Genomic DNA, 18,859 nt, shown 5'->3' on the forward strand with positions numbered 1-18,859 from the left:
CCCACATAGAAGATTGGTGGGTAAAATCAAAGCTCAGGGCATTGGGGGGGAAGGCATTGACATGGATAGAAAACTGGTTGGCAGATAGAAAGCAAAGGGTAGCGGTGAATGGGTGTTTCTCGGAATGGCAGGTGGTGACTAGTGGGGTGCCACAGGGCTCGGTATTGGGACCACAGCTGTTTACCATTTACATTAACGATTTGGATGAAGACATAGAAAATAACATCAGCAAATTTGCTGATGATATTAAGCTGGGTGGCAGTGTGACATGTGATGAGGATGTTAGGAGAATTCAGGGTGAATTGGATAGGCTGGGTGAGTGGGCAGATACTTGGCAAATGGCGTTTAATGTGAATAAGTGTGAGGTTATCCATTTTGGGAGTAAGAACAGGAAGGCAGATTATTATCTGAACAGTGTAGAGTTAGGTAAGGGAGAAATACAAAGAGATCTCGGAGTCCTTGTTCATCAGTCACTGAAGGTGAATGAGCAAGTGCAGCAGGCAGTGAAGGCGGCTAATGGAATGTTGGCCTTTATTACAAAGGGAATTGAGTACAAGAGCAAGGAAATCCTCTTGCATTTGTACAGAGCCCTGGTGAGACCACACCTGGAGTATTGTGTACAGCTTTGGTCTCCAGGGTTAAGGAAGGACATCCTGGCTGTTGAGGAAGTGCAGCGTAGATTCACGAGGTTAATTCCTGGGATGTCTGGACTGTCTTACGCAGAGAGGTTAGAGAGACTGGGCTTGTACACACTGGAATTAAGGAGATTGAGAGGGGATCTGATTGAAACATATAAGACTATTAAGGGATTGGACAAGATAGAGGCAGGAAATATGTTCCAGATGCTGGGAGAGTCCAGTACCAGAGGGCATGGTTTGAGAATAAGGGGTAGGTCATTTAGTACAGAGTTAAGGAAAAACTTCTTCTCCCAGAGAGTTGTGGGGGTCTGGAATGCACTGCCTCGGAAGGTAGTGGAGGCCAATTCTCTGGATGCTTTCAAGAAGGAGCTAGATAGGTATCTTATGGATAGGGGAATCAAGGGATATGGGGACAAGGCAGGAACCGGGTATTGATAGTAGTTGATCAGCCATGATCTCAAAATGGTGGTGCAGGCTCCAAGGGCTGAATGGTCTACTTCTGCACCTATTGTCTATTGTCTATAAGTGGTGTGGAGAGGGGTGAGGAGAGAAATGCCCTGTTCCCACTTGGCAGAGGATGCCCACAACTCCATAGAAACCATCAAATCTGGCCCATCCATCCTGCTGTCTCCCAAATGCTTGGGTCCAAGGTTCAGTCATTCATAACCCAGGGAGGACCCATACAAGTATTGCAAATGCATGATACTTAAATGCATTATGAAATGGGTAGAACAGTGTTTTCTGATATGGCCTTTTCATAAGAACTCGTAGATGACAGTAAGACATCCTAAAGTACTTCATAGGAGTATCACTCGGACAGTAAGACAAGAGTATGAGAGGCCAGATCACCGAGAGCTGGGTTAACAACTTAGGTTATAGAAAGCACCTTAGATGAAGAGAGGGTGGAGTGGGACAGATTACCATTGCACTTTTTATCTGTAAGGATGCTCTCCCAATCCAATGCTCAAAGATAATGTAGAATCTAACACTTCCACTGAAATATTCAATAACCTTTGCAATTTCCCTTTTGTTGACCAATACTGATCACATTTTTACTCAATGGAGGGCAAAAAAAACAGTTATTGTTTACAAAAACAATTTTATCAATGAAATAAATCCTGGACATCAAAACCTCACCTGGGATTATTCTTCATAGGAGTGATTTCTACAATGCCTTCAGCCTTCTTCATATTACTTGTAGTGACGGCTAGTGATTGATCATTTATCCTCAAAGCTAAGTTCCACACCCGCAGAAAGTTCTCTCCATTGCATATTGCCAGACAGAAACGCAAGTCAAGGCATGTCCCTGAAATATTGAAATGACTATTGCTTATTTAGACATATTTGTGAAAATATATAATTAATTGTCTGCAAATGACACTGATTTCCATTCTCTCTTATCCATTCTCTTGCTGTCACCCGATCCTGGTGTGGTTCTATCAACAAGAATTGTTTTCTAACTCGACCTACAACTAGACCTGTCTGATTTATACCCACGTTCATTTTCAACAAAATTACTTAATAAGGGTCAGAAGTGTGCACTTGGCATTGCTAATTGATCTTTGTGGAGACTACTATAATATTTACAGTAGTATTTTAGCTGAGCTATTTATTCAGTTTAACAAAGTCTTTTAAGAGATTTAACACTGACTAACAGGAAACTGTTACAACCAAACACTGAGTAAATTCCTACATTAATTAACTGATGTGACTTCATCATGACTGGAAAAGAAAGGGGAAGAAGCCAGAATGAAAAGGCAGGGGAGGGAGCAGAATGAGTACAAATCAACACATACTAACTGGCAAGTGAATACTCTAGTCAAGTGAGGGGAAGGTAGGTAGGTGGGAGAGGGTTGATGAAGAGAAATATTTACTTCTCTACTTTTTCTTCCAGAACTGAATTTCCCACATTATATTTTATCTGTCATGTCTTGTCCATTCATTTATATTCCCTTGAAGTCTCTCTGCACCCTCCTCGCAACCCACTCTAGTACCCAGCTTTGTGCCATCAGCAGTACTGTATTACAGTTGGTTCCCTCAGCCAAATCACGGATGTGGATTGCAAGCAGTCAGGATTCCAGCATTGGTTTCTGCAGCATTCACAGGCTTACTGCTGTCCACAGCGTCTGAACCTAAAAGTGAACCTTCTATTTCTTCCTCTTGTTTTCCATTCAATACCCGACCTTCAACAAATGCCAGGGCAATTCTTAGATAGGCACGTGAAAGTGCAGAAAATGGAGGGACATGGACATTGTGAAAGTAGAGGTAATTAGTTTAAAGAATTTAGTTACAGTTTAACTAGTTTGTACATCATTGTGGACCAAAGGTCTGTTCCTGTGCTGAACTTTTCCATGTTCTATTAACAAATTATACTAATTATACCAATTATACTATATTCAAATTTTGTGGGGCATCTTATTAACTGAGACATACAAGTCCAAAGACACTACATTCAATGATTCCCTCCTTATCAATTCTCTCAAAAACACTAAAAGGTTTGCCGAACATACTTTTTCTTTCATAAGTCCATGTTGTCTCCCACCAATACAAGCCTGTTTAGATGTACAGTGGGATTCAGCTTTTTATTAATTACTCCAATAAAGAGTTAGAATTGTAAACCTGCTGAATAGCAACCCGGAATGATGCTGATATCTCTTTCCGAAGAAGCTGTGCAGGACTATTCACCACGTCATATGCAACACACACACAAAATGCTGGAGGAACAGAGCAGGTCTGGAAGCATCTGTGGAAATGAATAAACAGTCCATGTTTTGTCCAAGACCCTTCCACTAGACTGGAAAGAAAGGGGGAATAATCCAGAATAAAAAAGGTGGGGAGCAGGAGAAAGATAACAAGCTGAAAGGTGATAAGTGAAGCCAGGTGGGTGGGGGAGAAGGGATGAAGTAAGAAGCTGAGAGGTTTTGGTGGAAAAGGCAAGGACTGGAGAAGGAGGAATCTGATAGGAGAGTGGACCATGGGAGAAAGGGAAGTAAGAGGGGCACCAGGGAGAGGTGACAGGCAGGTGAGAAGAGGTAAGAGACCAGAGTCAGGATTAGAAGAAGAGGGGAGGGAAGTGGGAAAAATACCACATGTTGGAGAAATCAATGTCCATGCCATCAGGTTGGGAGGCTATCAAGCCAGAATATGAGGTGTTGCTCCTCCACTCTGAGAGTAACTCATCATGGCAGAAGAGGTGGCCGTGGACTGGCATGTCAGAACGGGAATGGGAGTATCAATTAAAATGGTTGGCCACCAAAAAATCCTGCTTTTTGTGGATGGAGTGGAGTTGCTAGAAAAAGTGGTCCCCAAATCTACATCAGTTCTAACCATTGTCGAGGAGGCCACATCAGGAGCACCAGATACAGTACACAGCCCCAACAGATTCACAGGGGAAGTGTTGCCTCACCTGGAAGGACTGTTTGAGGCCCTAATTGGAGGTGAATGGGCAAGTGTAGTATTTTTGTCACTTATAGGAATAAATGCCAGGATAGAGATTAGAGGGAAGGGATGAATGGATAAGGGAATCATAGAGTGCAATCCTTGTGGAAAGTGGAGAGTTAAGTTGTGGAATGTAAAGATGTGTTTGGTGGTAGGGTCCCATTGAAAATGATAGAAGTTGCAGAGAATGATGTTTGGGATGTGGAGTCTCATGGGCTGGTAGGTAGGTGAGGACAAGAGGAACTCTAACCCTGTTAAGGCAATGGGAAGTTGGGGTGAGTGTGTATGTGCGTCAAATGGAGATCTGAGTAAGGACATCAGTGGCGAAGGAAAGGAATTCCCATTCTTTGAAGAAAGGGGACATTTCTGATGTCCTGCAAAGGAAAGCCCCACCCTAAGAACCAATATGGTGTAGACAATGGAACTGAGAAAAGGGAATCGCATGTTTGCAGGAGACAGAGTGGGAAGAGATATAGTCAAGTTAGCCGTGGGAGTCGGTAGGTTTATAAAAGATATCAGTAGACAATTTGTTTCCAGAGATGGAGACAAAACCATCAAGAAAGGGGAGTGAGGAGTCAGAAATGTACGAAGTGAATTTAAGAGCAGGGTGAAAGTTGGAGGCAAAGTTGATGAAATTGAAGAGATCAGCATGGGTGCAAGAAACAACACCAATGCAGTTGTCAATGAAGCACAGAAAGAGTTGGAGAGCATTATCATGGAAGGCATGGAACACAAACTGTTCTATGTAGCCAATCAAAAAGCAGCATAGCTGGGCCTCATGTGGATGCCCAAGGCTACACCCTGAGTTTGGAGTATGTGTGAGGAGCTGGAAGAAGAGTTGGTGAAGCTGAGGACCATTTCCACCAGAAGGAGGAGGAGTGGCAGAGAGGAACTGGTCAGGTTTGTTGTTGAGAAAGAAGCAGAGAGCTTTAAGGTCTTCTTGATAAGGACTAGAAGTGTGTATGAACTGGACATGCACAGTGAAAATAAGACAATCAGGGCAAGGGAATTGAACATTGTTGAGATCGAGAGCATGTGTGCTGATGCAGGTGCGAAGGGACTGAACCAAGGGGAATAAAATGGAGTCAGACAGAGTTCAGTGGGACAGGAGCAGGCAGAAGCAATTGGCCTATCTGGACAGTTAGGTTTGTGGATCTTGGGTAGGAGGTAGAAACGAGCAGTGCAGGGTAAGGTAATACTGTACATGGTTGGTGCCTGTGAATAACACACCACAATGTGTTATTTTGAAACAGCCAATTCATTGAACAACAAAGGAAAAAATGAAGAAATGAGATGTTTTTTTCTGAAAATGATTTCAATTAACTTGTTACTTAAAAATAATTTTGTCCGTTCTCCATAACTGTTCAGCTGTTCCATTTGAATTGATTAAGACTAGGAGCAACAAACTCCTGGAGGAACGCAGAAGCAGCACTTGTGGGAGGAAAGGAACAGTCAACACTTCAGGTTGAAATCCACCATCAGGAAATTCTTTTCCTCCTGCTGCTCGACCCATGGGCTTCCTCCAGCTGAATGCTTGTTGCTCCAGATTCTGGCAGCTGCAATACCTTGTGTGGCCTCTGATTGAAACTGAATTCCAGTTTCCAGTTGCAAACTCAGAGATTTTCAGTGAGGAGCCTGGACTGTTAAGAGAGTTTGTTGTTCCGACAGAGAAAGCTATTGGAACAAAATTTACACCCACAGTCCACGGCAGAGTAGCGTAGTGGTTAGCACAATGCTTTACTGTACGAGCAACCCAGGTTCAATTCCCGCTGTAGCCTGCAAGGTGTTTGTACGTTCTCCCCATGTCCGCGTGGATTTCCTCCCACAGTACAAAGACCTACTGGTTAGTAGGTTAATTGGTCATTATAAATTGTCCCGTGATTAGGCTAGGGTTAAATTGGGCGTTTCTGGGCCTCATGACTCGAAGGGCTGAAAGCGCAGGTGGATGGATTGATGGATGGGTGGATGTTTGGATTTCATGCTATAAAAAGCTTGGTGCCAATTGCCAAACTAACAGGTAGGGTCTACAGCTCCACTCATCAAATGAACCCTTTATCTTTCCCAGTTTCCCACCCCACCCCATCTCTCCTTCACAACATGAACTAGTGATGAACATTGATAGCGGAAACAATAACCAATGGATGTCACCTCATACAACAGATGTAAAACAAAACACCAGGATATTATCATTTGTTGGTTCATCTTAATTTCTCAACATGCAAGGAGACTTTTTGAAATACAATCCTCGACATTTTGGGGAGAGATCACTTGCCTCCAACTGCTATTGAAGAGAAAGTGGCCAAGTGTTTGTGGTCTTCTGTTTCTAGGTTCCAGGAGACAATCTTGGAGATATTTGTTTTGAGAGAGCAGCAGAGTGCCACAAGATGAGAGCCTGAGTCATTCACAGACAGGAAGGAAAGGTGATGATTACAACAACCTGTTACTGTGCGGACATAAGCAAAAGTCTTCGCACCAAACAGTTCAATGTGGAGTACTTCACGCAGCCTTGAGCATGGATACCTGAAATAACAGTGCGAGAAATGGGAAAAAATTCACTGGTGATGAACACAACATTCAGAACACGCTGGTGATGAACACGGCATTCAGAACACGCTGGTGATGAACACGGCATTCAGAACACGCTGGTGATGAACACGGCATTCAGAACACGCTGGTGATGAACACGGCATTCAGAACACGCTGGTGATGAACACGGCATTCAGAACACGCTGGTGATGAACACGGCATTCAGAACACGCTGGTGATGAACACAACATTCAGAACACACTGGTGATGAACACAACATTCAGAACACAATGGGAAGCGGCCTGGTCGAGGCAAGTTTATGGTGTGAAAAGTGCTAGTCTTTGGCTCGAGAGTCTTCAGCGAGGAGGCTGAGGGAGGAGACTACGCCAGGCACAATTGGAGAGGGTGAAGACATGACCGCTAAGCTGATTCAGTGTGCTACATGCATGATGTGGGAGGTCAGGGACACTGATGGTGCCCCCGGCTGCTACAGCTGTGGAACGTGTGTCCAGATTCAGCTTCTGAAGGAGCATGTTGTTGCAGCACTGAAGAAAGAACTAGATGACCTCAGGTTCATCCGCGAAAACGAGAGTTTTCTGGACAGGACCTACAGTGAGGTCGTTACACCAAGGATACCAGAAGAGAGAAAGGGGGCAATGATGAGGAAGGAAAGGATGCTTGAAGTACAGGAGACCCCAGGGGATGTACCTCTCATAAACAAGTTCACCCTCTTGGAAGCTGTCAGGACAGAAGACACTGCCAGTCTGAGAGGCGGACAGGTCTGCGAGCTGAAAATTGGTGCAGGAGCAGAGCCGAGGAGTCAGACATCAGGAAGAGCCGTGGTAGTAGGGGACTCCATAGTAAGAGGTACGGAAAGGGGTTTCTGCGGCAACAGGCGCGATTTAAGGATGGTGTGTTGCCTCCCTGGTGCTAGGATCCAGGACATCACGGACCGATTGCAGGGAATCCTCAAGGGTGAAGGTGAACAGCCGGAAGTGGTAGTGCATGTCAGCACAAATGACATCGGGAAGAAGAGGAAGGACATTCTGCAGCGGGACTACAGGGAACTCGGAAGGTGGCTGAAAAGCAGGACTTCCAGGGTGGTTATCTCTGGTTTGCTTCCAGTTCCTCGTGCAGGAGATGGCAAGAACAGGGAGATAATAGATCTGAATGTGTGGCTGAGGAACTGGTGCAGGAAGCAAGGATTTACATTCTTGGACCACTAGGATGTTTTGGGGTAGGGATGAACTGTACAAAAGGGACGGGTTGCACCTTAATAGACGGGGGACCAGCATTCTGGCAGACAGGTTTGTCACTGCAACGCGGATGTGTTTAAACTAAGTAGTGGGGGGGGGGGGGGGGGTGGAGAGGGGAAGAACTGGAAATAAGGATGGAGTTAAAGGGAAAGTGAAAATAAGAAAAGTTAAAAAGGACAACAGAATCAGTGGAGTAGAAAGCTCAAGAGATCATACAGTATGGCCAAGTGAAATAGGAATTGATATGAAAGGAGAGGGGAGTAACGAATTAAAAATATTATATATGAATGCACGAAGTATAAGGAATAAAGTAGATGAGCTTGAGGCTCAGATGGAAATTGGCAAGTACGATGTTGTGGGAATAACAGAGACATGGCTTCAAGCGGACAGGGCCTGTGAAATGAATATTCAAGGATATACATCTTATCGAAAGGACAGACTGACTGGCAGAGGGGGTGGGGTGGCTCTGTTGGTGAGGAATGATATTCAGTCCCTTGCGAGGGGGGACATAGAATCAGGGGATGTAGAGTCAGTATGGATAGAACTGAAAAATTCTAAGGGTAGAAAGACCCTAATGGGAGTTATCTACAGGCCCCCAAACAGCAGTCTGGATGTAGGGTGTAAGTTGAATGAAGAGTTAAAATTGGCATGTCGCAAAGGTAATGATACAGTTGTCATGGGGGATTTCAACATGCAGGTAGACTGGGAGAATCAGAATGGTACTGGACCCCAAGAAAGGGAGTTTGTGGAGTGCCTCCGAGATGGATTCTTAGAACAGCTTGTACTGGAGCCTACCAGGGAGAAGGCAATTCTAGATTTAGTGTTGTGTAATGAACTGGATTTGATCAGGGACCTCGAGGTAAAGGAACCATTAGGAGGTAGTGACCATAATATGATATGTTTTAACCTACAATTTGAGAAGGAGAAGGGAAAATCAGATGTGTCAGTATTACAGTTGAACAAAGGAAACTATGGAGCTATGAGGGAGGAGCTGGCCAAAGTTCAATGGAACAATACCCTAGCAGGGAAGACAGTGGAACAACAATGACAGGTATTTCTGGGAATAATTCAGAAGGTGCAGGATCGGTTCATTCCAAAGAGGAAGAAAGATTCTAAGGGGAGTAAGGGGCGGCCGTGGCTGACGAGGGAAGTAAAGGACAGTATAAAAATAAAAAAGTATAACATAGCAAAGATGAGTGGGAAACCGGAAGACTGGGAAGCTTTTAAAGAGCAACAGAAGATAAAAAGACAATACGCCAAGAAAAAAAATGAGGTACGAAGGTAAACTAGCCAAGAATATAAAGGAGGATAGTAAAAGCTTCTTTAGGTATGTGAATAGCAAAAAAATAGTTAAGACCAAAATTGGGCCATTGAAGACAGAAACGGGTGAATTTATTATGGGGAACAAGGAAATGGCAGATGAGTTGAACAGGTACTTTGGATCTGTCTTCACTAGGGAAGACACAAACAATCTCCCAGATGTAATAGTGGCCAAAGGAACTAGGGTAAAGGATGAACTGAAGGAAATTTATATTAGGCAAGAAACGGTGTTGGATAGACTGTTGAGTCTGAAGGCTGATAAGTCCCCGGGACCTGATGGTCTGCATCTCAGGGTAATTAAAGAGGTGGCTCTAGAAATTGTGGACGCATTGGTAATCATTTTCCAATGTTCTATAGATTCAGGAACAGTTCCTGCTGATTGGAGGGTGGCTAATGTTGTCCCACCTTTCAAGAAAGGAGGGAGAGAGAAAACAGGGAATTATAGACCGGTTAGCCTGACGTCAGTGGTGGGAAAGATGCTGGAGTCAATTATAAAAGAGGAAATTACGACACATTTGGATAGCAGTAGAAGGATCAGTCTGAGTCAGCATGGATTTATGAAGGGAAAATCATGCTTGACTAATCTTCTGGAGTTTTTTGAGGATGTAACTATGAAAATGGACAAGGGAGAGCCAGTGTACCTGGACTTCCAGAAAGCTTTTGATAAAGTCCCTCATAGGAGATTAGTGGGCAAAATTAGGGCACATGGTATTGGGGGCAGAGTACTGACATGGATTGAAAATTGGCTGGCTGACAGGAAACAAAGAGTAGTGATTAACGGGTCCCTTTCGGAATGGCAGGCTGTGACCAATGGGATACCGCAAGGTTCGGTGCTGGGACCGCAGCTGTTTACAATATACATTAATGATTTAGATGAAGGGATTAAAAGTAACATTAGCAAATTTGCTGATGACACAAAGCTGGGTGGCAGTGTGAAATGTCAGGAGGATGTTATGAGAATGCAGGGTGACTTGGACAGGTTGGGTGAGTGGGCAAATGTATGGCAGATGCAGTTTAATGTGGATAAATGTGAGGTTATCCACTTTGGTGGCAAGAACAGGAAGGCAGATTACTATCTAAATGGAGTCAAGTTAGGAAAAGGGGAAGTACAATGAGATCTAGGTGTTCTTGTACATCAGTCAATGAAAGCAAGCATGCAGGTACAGCAGGCAGTCAAGAAAGCCAATGGCATGCTGGCCTTTATAACAAGAGGAATTGAGTATAGGAGTAAAGAGGTCCTTCTGCAGCTGTACAGGGCCCTGGTGAGACCACACCTGGAGTATTGTGTGCAGTTTTGGTCTCCAAATTTGAGGAAGGACATTCTTGCTATTGAGGGAGTGCAGCGTAGGTTCACAAGATTAATTCCCGGAATGGCGGGACTGTCATATGTTGAAAGATTGGAGCGACTGGGCTTGTATACACTGGAATTTAGAAGGATGAGAGGGAATCTGATTGAAACATACAAGATTGTTAAGGGATTGGACATGCTGGAGGCAGAAAGCATGTTCCCGCTGATGGGTGAGTCCAGAACTAGAGGCCACAGTTTAAGAATAAGGGGTAGGCCATTTAGAACAGAGATGCGGAAAAACTTTTTCACCCAGAGAGTGGTGGATATGTGGAATGCTCTGCCCCAGAAGGCAGTGGAGGCCAAGTCTCTGGATGCATTCAAGAGAGAGTTAGATAGAGCTCTTATAGATAGCAGGGTCAAGGGATATGGGGAGAGGGCAGGAACGGGGTACTGATTGTGTATGATCAACCATGATCACAGTGAATGGCGGTGCTGCCTAGAAGGGCTGAATAGCCTGCTCCTGCACCTACTGTTTATGAACACACTGGTGATGAACATGGCATTCAGAACACGCTGGTGATGAACACGGCATTCAGAACACGCTAGTGATGAACACGGCATTCAGAACACGCTAGTGATGAACACGGCATTCAGAACACGCTAGTGATGAACATATGGAGAGGCCTCATTTAAGAGAATTTTATTCAAGGTTAGAAATCCAGATTTAAGTACCACTAATTTGAAACTCAGATTTTGGTTTCAAGCTCATACTGATGTTGATTTCAAATCAGGAATTTGCTAATACAACTTAAGTGAACAGACATTGATCCTGTGCTGGTATATCATGGAGCTAATGATAGAAATACCACCTTCACCCGGTAGTAGACTGAACTAAAGGGAGGAAATTCATGAGCTCCATAGTGACAATCTCCTGAAGTATAAAGTTTCCTTCAGAAGAGGATACCCAGATGAGTTTGTGGGAGATTTGTTTCAGAGTGGCGTAAGGAGTGAGAGATGACTAACTCCTTACAGGAGTGAGCAAGGGTTAAAAAAAACTTACGAAAATCATATATAGGCCCCCAAATAATAGCCAAGATGTGGAGTTGAGATTGCAAAGGGATTTGGAAAGGTCATGTAATAAGGGTAATATCACAATTGTAATAGGGGACTTCAATATGCAAAGGGTTTGGGAAAATCAGGAGGGTGTCGGATCACAAGAGAGGGAATTTGTTGAATGCCTACGAGATTGCTTTTTTGAACAGCTTGTGCTTGAGCCTATACAGGGAAAGGCTATCTTAGATTGGAAGCTGTGTAAAACCCAGATCTTATTAGGGAGCTTAATGTAAAGGAACCAGTAGGAGGCAGTGATCATAATATGATTGAATTCATGCTGCAATTTGAGAGGTAGAAGCATAAGGCACATGTATCAGTATCGCAATGGAATAAGGGTAATTACAGAAGCATGAGAAAGGAGCTTGCCCAGGTGGATTAGAGGAGGATACTGGTGGGGATGACGGCAGAGCAGAGAAAGCTGAAATTTCTGGGATTAGTTCACAAGGCACAGGATAGATATGTCCCAAGAGGAAGAAGTTCTCAAATGGCAGGGGGAGGCAACCGTGGCTGACAAGGGAAGTTAGGGACTGCATAAAAGCCAAGGAAAGTGCATATAAGGCAGCAAAAGTGAGTGGGAAGTTGAATGATTGGGAAACTTTTAAAATCCAACAGAAGGTAGCTAAGAAGCTATAAGAGGGAAAAAGATAAAATACGAAGGCAAACTAGTCAATAATATAAAGCAGGATACCAAAAGTTTTTTCCAGTAATATTAAGTGTAAAAGGGAGGTGAGAGTTGATATTAGACCACTGCAAAATGATACTGGTGAGGTAGTAATGGGGGACAAAGGAATGGCAGGTGAACTAAATGGGTAATTTGTATCTGTCTTCATTGTGGAAGACAGTAGCAGCGTGCTAGAGGTCCATGAGCATCGGGGAGCAGGAATGAGTGATTTATTTCTTCAGCAGTTTGCACAATCATGTGGACATCAGCCAGTTAGAACAGTGAGAGGAGTTTAAAAGGAGACAGCTTTATAGAGTGGGCATTAGGTAGAGGGAAACAGAGTGGGAGGGCTTTGGCTCAATGGAGCTTTGGCGAGAACGAGTGAAGGCAGATACGATAACGCCTTTTAAGAGACTCCTGGATAGGTACATGGAGCTTAGAAAAATAGAGAGCTATGGGTAACCCTAAATAATTTCTAAGGTAAGGACACGTTCTGCACAGCTTTGTGGGCCGAAGTGCCTGTATTCTGCCATAGGTTTTCTATGTTTCTAAGTTTCTATGAGTGCCATTGCTATTACAAAGGAAAATGTGCCGAGCAAGCTCAAAGGTCTTCACCTGGGTCAGATGGACGACATCCCAGAGTTCTGGGAGAGGTTGCTGGAGAGATAATGGATGCATTGGTCATGATCTTTCAAAACTCATTTGATTTTGGCATGGTTTCAGAGGACTGGATGATTTCAAATTACCCTCCACTCTTTAGGAAGGGAGGAAGACAAAAGATAGGAAGTTATAGGCCAGTTAGCCTAACCTCAGTGGCTGGAAAAGTGTTGGAGTCCATTATTGAGACTAATGATAAAATAAGTCAAAGTCAACATGGTTTCTGTAAAAGGAAATCTTGCCTGACAAATCTGTTAGTGTTCTTCAAGGAAGTAACACGCAGGGTGGACAAAGGAGAGGCAGTGGATGTCATTTACTTCAATTTTCAGAAGGCATTTGATAAGGTGCCACACACGAGGCTGTTTAACAAGATAAAATCCTAAGGCATTGCAGGAAAGATACTGGCATGGATAGTGGAATGGCTGACAGGCAGGAGGCAGTAAGTGGGAGTAAAAGGGGCTTTGCTGGTTGGCTGCCAGTGACTAGTGGCGTTCCTCAGGGGTCACTACTGGGACGACTACTTTTCACATTGTTTGTCAAGGATCTGAATAAAGGAATTGATGGTTTTGTGGCAAAATTTGTGAATGATATAAAGATAGGTGGAGGGGTAGGTAGTGCTGAGGAAGCAATGTGATTGCAGCAGGACTTGGACAAATTGGAAGAATGGGCAAAAAAGTGGCAGATGGAATACAGTGTTGGGAAATGTATGATAATACATTTTGATAAAAGGAGCAAAAGTGCCGACTATTGTCTAAATGGAGAGAAAATTCAAATATCAGAGGTCCGAAGGGATCAGGAGTCTTTGTGCAAGACTCCTAGAAGGTTAATTTACAGGTTGAGGCTGTAGTAAAGGAGGCAAATGCAATGTTGGCATTTATTTCAAGGGAAATAGAATTTAAAAATAAGGAGATAATGCTGAGGCTTTATAAGACATTAGTCAGGCCACACTTGGGGTATTGTCAACAGTTTTGGGTCCCATATCTTATTGGAGAGAGTGAAGAGGAGATTCATGAGGATGATTCCAGGAATGAAGAGGTTAACAGATGCGGAGAGTTTGGCAGCTGTGGGCCTGTACTCAATGGAATTTAGAAGAATCTGGGGGTATCTAATTGAAACCTACCGAATTTTGAAAGACTAGATAAGGTGGATGTGGAGAAGGTGTTTCCTATGGTGGAGATGTCCAGCACTAGAGGGCACATTCTCAAAATTGAGAGGTGACTCTTTAGAACAGACGTAAGGAGGAATTATTTTTTTAGCCATAGAGTAGTGTATCTGTGGAATGTTCTGCCATAGACACCCGTGGAGTCCAAGACCATGGGTATATTTAAAGTGAAAACTGATAGTTTTCTGATTGATCAGGACATCAAAAGTTATAGTGAGAAAGCAGGCGTTTGGTGTTGAGTGGGATCTCGGATCAGCCATGATGGAATGGCGGAGCAGACTCGATGGGCTGAATGGTCCATTTCTGCTCTTATGTCTCATGGTCTTATGACCTGTGCCATTTTGGAATATTGTCATGTTTTCAAGAAAAAGTTTTCAAGTACATTCTAGAATATTTATTACATAGAGTATCAATTACATTCAGAATAAATTGGGCTTGAAAATCAATGTGGTTCTTTGGATTGTAGCTTAATTTTCATAAATGAAAACTGCACAGTATAACTTAAATCATATTTTGTTAAACAGAATACCCTTCATAAGGAAAAGTTACTATGGAAAACACAATGGAAATAGCGAACAGTGTAATGTCCAGAAAATAAGGATAATTAATTGACAAAATATGGAAAACATTGGATATGCATAGTAGCCAAAGACTTAAATAAAACAGAGTGTAAAAATACAATTGTTTTAAGAAAATTCCTTAAAACTTTGGAAAAATATGAACCTATCTTTCCAGTCCCGATATGATGATACTACTATAAATGTCCATTTTTCATTTTTAGCTCCAATAACCAGAATGTACAAATTTTTGTTGATGTAAATTTAGCAATTCTAGTCTAAGCACATTAGAATTGTAATACTTTCACTATTTCCAGTTAAACCATAAAAAGGTAATTTGCACTCGGGTCTCCTAATTACAACTACCAAGTTCTAATAAAGGAAACAATCTAATAAAGGAAACAATAGAGAGCTCCAAAGCTCAGCAACACACAAAATGCTGGAGGAACTCAGCAGCCCAGGTAGCATCTATGGAAAAGAGTATTATGAACGTTTTGGGCCAAAATCCTTCAGTTATTTCTCGCTTTGTTGTTACTGAACAAGAGCTTGGTGTTACACAATACGCACCTGCAGACTATTAGGAAATAATCTTTGGTGACTGCCGCTCCTTGGATGGACGCTGCTTCATCACTGGCTGGCAGCTTGGCAACGACCTTTCCCTTTTTAGAACTCAACACCATAGCTTCTTTTCCACTCCTGACAAAGTCACAAATAACTATCAAATCAAATAGAGTAACTGCAAGTACATAGTAAACAACCCACCGAATATCAAATATCTGCCCACTTCTTTTTTAGCAAAATATACTTTATTCACAATAAAAATATTAACAAGAATAAACTGTGCAATACTTTTACTTTCTTTACATTCATTGCCAATGCTTTCCATGCTGTTATTACATTCCTATTGCTGCCATTCTGGGTGTAATACCACTAAAATAATTGAGGGGCTTCCTCACCCACCCCGGCCACTTCCAATAGTGTTGTAAATACTGTGATACTCCATTGCTGGAGGTTGCTGGGGGAAGGAAATGGAAAGGGAAGCAACCGCTGCTAAACTTATTCTTCTGGCGAGTGGGAACAGCACACTATATATCCAACGGTTAAGTTCAAAATTCAAAACTTTGAAGTAAATCTACTACTAAAGTACATATATTTCACCATATATGATCTTGATTCATTTTCTTGCAGCCATTTACAGAAAATACAAAGAAACACAATAGAATCAATGAAAAACTGCGCACAGAGGCAAACAACCAATGTGCAAAAGACAACATATCGTACAATTCCAAAAAAGAAATCAAAATAAGTAACTAAATATATAAATAATATACAACACACAAGTTTGTGTGTGTCTATATATATATATATATATATAGACAGACATGGATGACAGATATATGTGCACACACACACACCCGAGTCCTTGAAAGTGAGCCCATATGGTGTTCAGGAGCTTAATGGCTGAAGGGTGATACCTGTTCTTAAACCTGGTGATACCTGCATTCATAATGGTACTATTCTCGCTGTTGACAAATCAGTCGTTCACCCTATACAAGGTTAAATAATTATTCTCTCTTGGCGCCGCTTTTAGATATAAATCACATCAAATGTCTTCACAGGGCAAGCTTTTGTGGAATAAGCTTTCATTTATCAGGTTTATTTCACCACTTCGTCAGATTTATCCTCATTAAACACATTGTACTCTCTTCTGGGATGTTCACTTTTTAATTAAATCTGCCTACGGCTCTTAAAAATCCTGTTTGCTGGGGTCAGGAGATGCTTGCTAATTATTTGAACTTGGTTTTACAACAGTCACAAGGTATCTGCAATCACAATTTAATTTTTAATTTTGCTCACACTCCTTATAACTTGCAAGATATGGAGACAAAAAAGTTAAAAGAATTACACAAGTACTTCCAAAGAGAAGGACCAAAATGGGTGGAAAAGCTGACAATGGAAAAAATCATTAGGGAATTATATAAGTTTACAGCTTAGAGGAAGATGAGATTGAGTGATTGTATATGTCAGCTTCATAGTTCTTAATGCAGGGACATAGCTTTACAAGCTTTTCATTAGAAAATAAAAGCAGGTCTCAGACACCTAACCCCTTCCGTCCTGCTCCACCATTCAATATGATCATGGCTAATCTGCCCCAGGCCTCAGCATCCATTTCATGCCAATTTCATTTGGCCATCAATTCTCCAACCCTTCCAAAACTTATCTACATCCTCTCTGGAGAGAGTACAGAGAAGATTTACTAGAATATTACCTGGGTTTCAACACCTAAGTTACAGAGAAAGGTTGAACAAGTTAGGTCTTTATTCTTTGGAGCGTAGAAGATCGAGGGGAGACTTGATAGAGGTATTTAAAATTATGAGGGGGATAGATAGAGTTGACTGGATAGGCTTTTTCCATTGAGAGTAGGGGAGATTCAAACAAGAGGACATGAGTTGAGAGTTAGGGGCAAAAGTTTAAGGGTAACATGAGGGGGAACTTCTTTACTCAGAGAGTGGTAGCTGTGTGGAACGAGCTTCCAGTAGAAGTGGTAGAAGCAGGTTTGATATTGTCATTTAAAAAATAATTGGATAGGTATATGGACAGGAAAGGAACGGAAGGTTATGGGCTGAGTGCAGGTCGGTGGGACTAGGTGAAAGTAAGCGTTCGGCACGGACTAGAAGGGCCAAGATGGCCTGTTTCCGTGCTGTAATTGTTATATGGTGATATGGTTATATTGTGCTTAGTTGTCTCATGATATCATGTGCATTCAATGTGATGTGACTTCCTCTAGACTGACTACACTAAAGTAGACTAAATTACTGTTTCAAAGAGAACTGCGCTCTACCTACAGCAGCAAGCCTATTTCCAGTTGTATGTAATATTAACTCCTCTTGCCATTCCAATACCATCCTGCCTGTCCTTGGCTTTCTCCACTGCCACACCGATGCCAGAAACAAACTAGAGGATCAGGACCTGACGTTTTGCTTGGTTAGCCTGCAATTCATCGGTACATACATCAAATTCTTCAGTTTGGGTAATCTCAGCCCCAGTGTTCCTTTCAGTTCAGCCAGTGTTTCCCCCTCCCTTTTGTTCACATTTTCCATCTCTTTCCACCCCACCTCATTACCAAAGCTTATTATCATAGAAACATAGAAAACCTACAGCACAATATAGGCCTTCAGCCCACAATGCTGTGCCGAACATGTACTTACTGTAGAAATTACCTAGGCTTAACCATAGTCCTCTATTTTTCTAAGCTCCATGTGCCTATCCAGGAGTCTCTTAAAAGACCCTACCGTATCCGCCTCCACCACCGTCGCCAGTAGCCCATTCCACACACTCACCACTCTGAGTAAAAAACTTACCCCTGACATCTCCTCTGTACCTACTCGCCAGTATCTTAAACCTGTGTCCTCTTATGGCAACCATTTCAATCCTGGGAAAAAGCCTCTGACTATCCACATGATCAATGCCTCTCATCATCTTATACACCCCTATCAGGTGTTATGATCGCAGCCCCCTCCTTCTTGAGAATCGCAAGATCGCTATTAATTCGGGTCTTGGACCCAGGAAATGAGAGAGAATCCTCAAGGTTTTGGAATGTGTCCTGGCCCCTCAGCAAGACAAAGCCACGGATAACGGCCATTGTCTCTTGGAGACACCTTTGTGGATTGGGGTCTGGGCTACGTGCAAGCCCTCAGGGCAACGTGGGCTGGGTGACGGGAAGAGATTGCATCATCCCAACCTGATTGACATCTGAGACCCCGTGAGTCCAGATAAAAGAGGGGCTGTAGGAACAGCCCCCTCAGACGCACCAGAAGAGACGCTAGTGATCCCGTAATAGCGGGCAGCCATTTGAAGAAAGCCATGTGCGTTCGGTTCCCGTTGCCTGGGAGCCGGTGGCTGATACCACAGAAACGACTTTCTTGAACTAACAACAGGGAACCAACTCCCCCGACTCAACGGATTGGCATCATCAAAAGACCTGGGCAAGTTTCTTTTTTTCTCACAAATCTCTCTCTCTCTCCAACAAGTGAAAACCCAGCGGTTTCCAAAACCCAGAAGCCTGCAGGAACTGAGTGACTCTTATATTTCCAATGGACAATATATTACCCCTAGACAAACGATAGAGCTATTTCTTATTGATGATTATTACTATACCCACGCTTTAGATTGAGTATTGACGACGTATATTATCTGAATGTTTGTATTAACCTTATTTTTGCGCCCCTTTATAAATAAAAAC

At 42.8% G+C, this 18,859-nt stretch overlaps 1 protein-coding gene across 1 annotated transcript in view; it reads right to left on the minus strand.

Annotated features, from left to right (window-relative positions):
• Nucleotides 1-18,859, minus strand: part of LOC140728947 (uncharacterized) — a 143,177-nt gene that overhangs the window by 31,692 nt on the left and 92,626 nt on the right. The window contains exons 23-25 of the mRNA XM_073048077.1: nucleotides 15,184-15,312; nucleotides 6,349-6,596; nucleotides 1,776-1,944 (exon numbers count right to left, since the gene is read on the minus strand). Coding sequence (XP_072904178.1) covers nucleotides 1,776-1,944; nucleotides 6,349-6,596; nucleotides 15,184-15,312 — 546 coding nt within the window. The remainder of the gene's footprint in view (nucleotides 1-1,775; nucleotides 1,945-6,348; nucleotides 6,597-15,183; nucleotides 15,313-18,859) is intronic.

Source organism: Hemitrygon akajei, chromosome 6 (genome assembly GCF_048418815.1).
Source record: "Hemitrygon akajei chromosome 6, sHemAka1.3, whole genome shotgun sequence".
Lineage (NCBI taxonomy): Eukaryota > Metazoa > Chordata > Chondrichthyes > Myliobatiformes > Dasyatidae > Hemitrygon > Hemitrygon akajei.